We start from the raw sequence: 6,998 nt of genomic DNA on the forward strand, positions 1-6,998 counted from the left end.
GGAGCTGTATAAGGACAAATGGCTCCATTAACTGGTCTGTTTGTGGGTTCTGTAACCACAGCTGTGCCAGTGCTGTATGGAAGATGTAAGACAGCTGAGTCTTAATTTGAAGAGCTGTTCTTGAAAGGCAACTATATTGTATGCAGCTATTTATAACTATTAAATAGTAAAGGAATCTTTGAAGTAATGCTTTTGAGGCCAACAGAACGTAATGGTGCATCTTTCATTGATTTACTATGTTTCTTATCAGTTTGTTAATGCATTTTATTAGTCTAAATTTTAAGGCGCGTTCTTTTTCCACCTTTCTAAATATTCAGGAAGGTCTCTGCAGATAAAATAGACTTGAGACAGAATTGAACAGTGAAGCTGTTGTCCCAGCCAAGTGAACCCAGTGAATTTAACTGAATTTTTCTTTTCTTCTAAGCGGACGCTGGTAGATAAGCAAAAGCTGCTGACCCAGCAACATGAGGATGCAAAGGAGCTGAAGGAAAACCTGGATCGTCGAGAGCGCATTGTCTTCGACATTTTGGCGAACTACTTGAGCGAGGAGAACTTAGCAGACTATGAGCACTTTGTGAAAATGAAGTCAGCCCTCATCATTGAGCAGCGAGAGCTTGAGGACAAGATCAAGCTGGGTGAGGAGCAGCTGAAGTGTCTGACTGACAGCCTCCAACCCGAGCGGCTCAAATAAGGGCACTGTCCAACCAACACTGGGAAAAATGGGAAAGAAGGAAGGGATCGGGCAGTTTCCAAGTATACAAATGAATCTCTTGGCTTGCTTGAGTGTCTGGTAAAGAAACAAATGCACAAGAGAAAAATAGCTCTCACAACAGCAATAATGCTTCTCTTTCATTTTTTTTTGAATGATGTATTTAATTTTTTAGAACACATTTTTATTGCTGGACTGTACAGCTGTTCCTCATTGCTTAACTTCCAGAAAGCTCCACAAAAGAGGAGAGACTCTTAACCTTTCTGCTCAGTATGTTCGAAGTCTGTGGCAGTTGTGCATGCAAACAATGGTTTTTAGAATAGGTTGTATACTTCCTTTATGTTCAGATGCTGCACAGTCTGCTGGGAAACCCTACAGCAATTCACAAATGCACACACATTTAAAAGCTCTAAATTTAGTGGGTTTTTATGTTTTTTTAAAGACACATTAAATAGGGGAAGCATGCATCGTATAGCTAATATATTCAGATTGCTGAAATACAGTGTCACTCTGATCCTGTGGCATCAGACACTTTTTTGTAATATTGTATATAGGATACACTTTCCCCTTGCAGAAAACGACTTCAAAATCAGTCTAGTTAAATGCTTCTTAAGCAGCTTGCAAATTACCTAATGCCTACTTTGATGAAGATTTTTTTTAAATTATTTTGCAAGACACATTTGTACACCCTCTAAATGCAATGCAAGTGATTTTCTTTACCAAGTTGTACTTGATTTAAGAAATGGGCTGGAAGTACTGTGCTGATTTTATTCAAAACATTTTTCATCTAAATTATTTACAAGACTCATTTGCTTTTTTTGTGCTTTTTTATGCATGTTTTTATTCTTCGTGTTCCAAACCCACTACACTTCATGGAAATAAATGTAGGTTAAGGACACTGCTTTTCTTTTTCTTCTGGTTGTTCAACATTGTGATGGTTTTATATAGACAATTATACTGAAGTTGACCTACATAATGTTGTTTGTTCCTCTTTCTCAGACTACCAAATGCAATAGAAACAATTCTGCTGTGTAAATACTGTGCATTACTTGGAGCAACTCTGTGTTGTAACTGTGAACAGAAGTGGAGCTGTTTGCTTGTTTTTTCCATTGAGCAGTGATAAAGGAGAGGATGTTAGTTCACTGTATCAGATCACTAATCTGATCTCCTAATACTGCCATTGACTTAGACAATTTCCAGTAGCTCTAAAAAGAGGTGCTAATTCATGTTTGCAGCACAGTAATGGGTTATGCTGACTTGCATAGATACCTGCAGTAAAATTCTGTTATGTCTTTAGTGTCAAGTTCTATATGAAGACAAAGTTTTGCAGGCATAGAAAGTCTGGGAAGACTTTGTGTATATGCCATTTCCATTGTCATAAGGAAAAGATTTATCTCTCCTCAGACAAACAGGTTCCCCAGCTAGAAGCCATTTTCAAGGCTGATGTGAATGCCAGTCTGTAGCTAAGCAGGTTGAAAATACAGTCAGTTGTTGAAAAGAGAGCAAAGAATTCTTCCCACTACGCCTTCAGTATGGCAGCGTTCACGAGAGTTTTTCTGTCCTTCTTACCTGAATCCTCTCTTTTGTGGGGAGAGAACTGGAAAGGCACTGATCAGTGAATTCCTTGTGAGTTGGGGAACTGGGGAGCAAAAATCCTCAGGAACCAGTTCCTTCACAGACAGGTGCAAACATTAAAAGGACTGTTGCCCCCACACACACCCTTATCATGCACTACTTTGTATACCTGGACCAAATTTTAATTGAAATTATGTTGATGTGCATCAGTTGAGGTCAAATGGAGCTACCATTTTACAAGACCTACAGCTGACCTTAGTTTCTCCCTCCTAGTTCAGAAATGTAGTCTTCTGGCATCTCACAGTTATTTGCTGCTATGTTCCTAGGACAACTGGTCCCTTTGTCCTTAAACCTATCCCTTAACCATAACAAACCCAAAACTAAACATAAATAAATTATGCTTGTCTTAGCTTGAAGAAAAGTGTGCATTGTTTTATCTGTGGCATTTTAAAAATTTTACATATTGTGGTTACTCTGAAATGTGTATGTGAAATGTGAAGAATAATATAATTACAATGTGTTTGTATACAGTACTATGATTTAGATCTCTGATAAAAGGTAGCAATATTGTGAAAGCTATATCTGTTATCCTTTTCACAGAACAGTTGCGTAGACACTAATATCTCCTTTCCTTCTTCAAAACTTTTGAAAATCACTCACCCTGGAAACGTGAAGATGGTGGCCTCCCAATGTTACATGTAAATCTGTAAATAGCTGTACTGTTGCTTTTTGAAAAAAATCTGGTGCTAATGTTCTGCCTTTGGCGTCCTGGGGATGGCTGTTTCTTCATCCTTTGTTGTTCTCAATTCTAGATCTCTTTGTATAGTGAAAGATTTCCATAATGCTTCTCCAGCTGTTTGGATCCTGCAGCCCAGAGTGAAAATGTACAGTTTTCCTGCCTGACACTTAACATGTACCTACTGACAAATGGTATTGCTTGACTTCAAGAAAATAAACTGTATATTTCAATGTAGGGTTAGTTTTTGTGTGCAGTGTTAATGTCAAAAGCTTCTGCTTTGCTTTGCTGCTGTGCAGTGTTGGTCATCTCGTGGTGCCCATCAATAGTGCTTTTCAAGGCCAGGCCGGTTGTCTTGTGATCTGAAGTAGTTTGTTGTCTTTGTACAGCTTATTTAATGTGTTAAGTATTTAATTATTCTCAAGTTCCCAGTGTAAGTACCAGAAATGTGTTTGTGTCTATTTAATATTTTAAGAGTGTGAATATCAGATGGCAGAAAGGTAAAATGTGTTACAAGGTCGATAAAATTAATGGGTCTCTCACCACTTAGCGAGAACATGCCAGGGGAGCAGTTTAGCTTTTCCTGCTTGGGCAATTCCACTGTTTCAGCTTCATCCCATGTTTAGAATGGATACCTCATATGGAAATATCCAAAGTCAGTGGTGCATGAGATTTTCTGCAAGAACAGATCACTTGTGAACTCTCCAACTCTAACAGACTTTCACAGAAACTTCAGTTTAATGGGGTTCTCAGATTAACTGCAGAACCTTCTGCCTTATTGGAAAACACTGGCAAGTATGCACAAATTTATATTAGAGGTGACCACAGATCACAGAACCATAGCTTAATCCTGGAAATTAATGTCTGTCATTTTCTGTGAAGGTCTTTATAAAATCTGGGAACAGGGAGTTAGGGAAAGAAAAATACTTGGATATTTGTAGGATTTTTCTAAACTTCTTTTCACCCATTTTCTCCTTCTCTTTATGCATGGATGGACCCACCAGTTTGTGCGTATTTTTGTGAGCATTATATATAATCTGGGATGACAGCTCCAGAGGAACAGTCTAGTTTTTGTGTACTGTTTGTATTTTTTTAATTGCCTTTCTTTAAAATGAAATTCAGCTCTTTATGTTCTCTCATGGGGTATTTGAGATTTCAGAGATTTCAAAGATTTCAAAGGAGTCACCATTTCATGGTGTTTTTTTTAAATCAAGTTCTAGTGACTAATTTTATTGTACTTAATTATCTCAGTTTTTACAGCTGAAGTAAACTGTTGGCAATCCAGTAGCTCTAGCAAGGCCTTATGATATGCAGTAGAAAGCAGCTCCTGTTGTAGTGGTGTCTGGCCATTCATTGCAGAAGTTTAAAGGCCTATTCTAATTAAGGGCTTCTCAGTTATGCAGGTTTTTTAGAGGATAAATCGGGTTTTTTCTATATACTTGAGCAGATCATGGCCACAGAATGTTATGAAAATTAACACTTACATCTTTAAACTGGATTATATATTGTCACTTGTCAGCAGTGGTAAATTGGTCATCACATTTACTTATCACAGTTCTTATCACTTAACTAATTATAATGATCCATAAAACTAATTATAATGATCCATAAACTGTAAGATGGGGTAACCCATGTGAATTAGCAACTCACCTGTGAAATCTTGGGTTTCATTCTTTCTACCTGCTGTTTTGGTAATGTTTCTATGAATAAAGTTGTTCCATTTGAAGTAGGTTAACTTACTACGTTCCAGAGGAAAATCTGAATTGAAATCAATTGGGTGCAGTTCAGTAACAGGAGGTAATTCTCACCCAGGCTACAGTAGCTCACCTGCAAGCAGAGCAAGTATCACTTTAGTTCAGGCTACAATAAACACCTTTTTTTTGGTTGTAACCACGTGGGCCAGTATCTTAGACTGAGTTTTATTTTAGTCACAGCAGTTGAGCCTTTGCTGAGCACAAGGCTAGTAAAATGGAAATTTTTTTCTCATATGTTAAAAATCCTCACAATGGCTTCATTTTTAAATGCTTTGATATCTGTCTTGGAGGCAGTCTGAGTTGTGCAGGGGGAGATGGCCTTGTGGCTGGGATGTGCCTTCCACTACTGCCAAACACGTCAGCGTCAGTGGAGCCTGTGTCCTCCCTTCCTCTCAAGTCCCCTCCATGCAAGCTGCTTCCTGGTAGAATTAACAAGAAATGTATCCTCTCACTGCCATTGCCTGCTGCTGCTGGCTAACTTGTGCTGGCTGCTGCCAGGGCTGGGATACCAAGAATATCTGTGGTGATTTCTGGCACCCCTTCTGGGGTGTAGCAGGAGGAATGCTGTGTAATTCCTCCTCTCTAGGTGTCATTTGTTAACCTGCAACAGTGCCACTAGAGAGCAACCAGATTCCCAATGCATTTCATCTTTTATTGGAATACTTTAATTTGCTGCTTGTGATTGTCTTAACACAGGACAGATTTTAATTAAAGCAAATGGATTAGTGACTGTGAAGCTGAAGATGCAGTGGAACACACAGAAAAATAATCAAACTTACTTTCAGTAACATAAAATCTCCAGCAAAATGGCATCTAAAAAGCCTGCATGCTACATGTCCCAGGTGAGAACTGTCCAAAATTTTAGGTGTATGTTCCTATATTTTAATGGAATTAGTGAAAGAAAGCCTTTTCTTAAGTGCATAACAAGCTGCAACTGTGTTAACTAAACTATTCATTCCCAGCAACTTCTGTAAGAGGAGCCAGTGCTGGCTCTGAGGAAGCTGTGGCCCAGCGTTACCAAGAGGTGCTGATTTGCTGCTGTTCCTTGTGACAGCAGCATTTGCTGGGCTCCTTATGGAGAACGTGTTCTGGAAATGGGGTAATGGATGTCTGCTTGTAAGAGTTGTACCAAAACATTGTTTTGGTGGAGCTGTGAAGTCCAAAAGCTTGAGAGGAATTAACAAAATCTTCATTATGAGAATCATTTAGTTTCAACATCTGTTTCACTTCCCAGCTGTCTGCTCTTCATAGTGTCTGTTACTGATAAATTACGCTTGTGTTTTTGCTAAATGCCTCAGAGAAATATAAATACAGTGAGCAGTCACAGGCTAAATAATAAGCAATAGAAGGAAGATAAGATTATCTCAGTATCTAAATATGAAAGGCATGAGTTCTGTGAATACTATTCATTGCCACTCCCAGGAGTTGCAGCTTTCAGCAGCTTTCTCACACAGGTATGGTTCCCCCAGAGATAAAATGGGAAAACAAGTTGTGATGATTGAAAGTGGCCAACGCTGACTAGAAAGGGGTGGAGCAGTCATTCTCGTATTAATGGGGTGATACATATCACAAGGAAGTGAAAACCAAGAAGGCCTGGAAGGATCAGTGCCCTAAAGGAAGAAAAACTGAACCAGTGGTAAAGTGCTTTGGGATTCTGAATTTCCAGTTTTTCTTTCTCCGTACGTGACATGGCAGAAGTGTTCTGTTTCCATGTGCTAGGGCAGGCTTTTTAGTTACTATAATGTAAAAATACCTTAAAGCATCTTTGGAAATTAAAGTTATGGGGAATAACTCGGAATTTCAGAATCTCAGATCTCACTGTGTGAGACCATCGTGTTCTGTGCGTTCGGTGACAACCCTTTATAGGCTCAGGAGACACTGGAACAGCTCTCTGGCACTAAGGAGCCTCGAAGAAGTTACCCTTTGAGGAAGAAGTCATCCTTTCTCTGTGGTCATCCTAAATTTGCTAAACAGCCCAGCTAGCTGGACATGCTGAGATGCTGAAGTCACACAGGCTGGGAGATGAGGGTGTTTACAGCATAACACACATTTACAGAACGAGTGACCTGGCTTGCTCTCTGGGGTTTTGCTGACCTAACTGCCACCTCTTCGGAGCTCAATTTAATACCAGGCTTCTGGTTGAGGGCAGAATACCAATACACACAATAGAATATTATATACCAATTAACAATATATTACAATATAGAATATTTTATACCAATTA

General features: G+C 39.0%; 1 protein-coding gene across 2 annotated transcripts in view; it reads left to right on the forward strand.

Annotated features, from left to right (window-relative positions):
• The window catches only part of SHROOM2 (shroom family member 2), a 117,435-nt gene extending 114,178 nt beyond the window's left edge, over nt 1-3,257 (forward strand). For both annotated transcript variants that reach the window (XM_041472441.1, XM_041472442.1), the window contains exon 10: nt 425-3,257. In XM_041472441.1, coding sequence (XP_041328375.1) covers nt 425-691 — 267 coding nt within the window. In that variant the 3' untranslated portion in view covers nt 692-3,257. The remainder of the gene's footprint in view (nt 1-424) is intronic.
• The last annotated feature ends 3,741 nt before the right edge of the window (nt 3,258-6,998 follow it).

This window comes from Pyrgilauda ruficollis, unplaced genomic scaffold, assembly GCF_017590135.1.
Source record: "Pyrgilauda ruficollis isolate IOZ18807 unplaced genomic scaffold, ASM1759013v1 scaffold29, whole genome shotgun sequence".
NCBI lineage: Eukaryota > Metazoa > Chordata > Aves > Passeriformes > Passeridae > Pyrgilauda > Pyrgilauda ruficollis.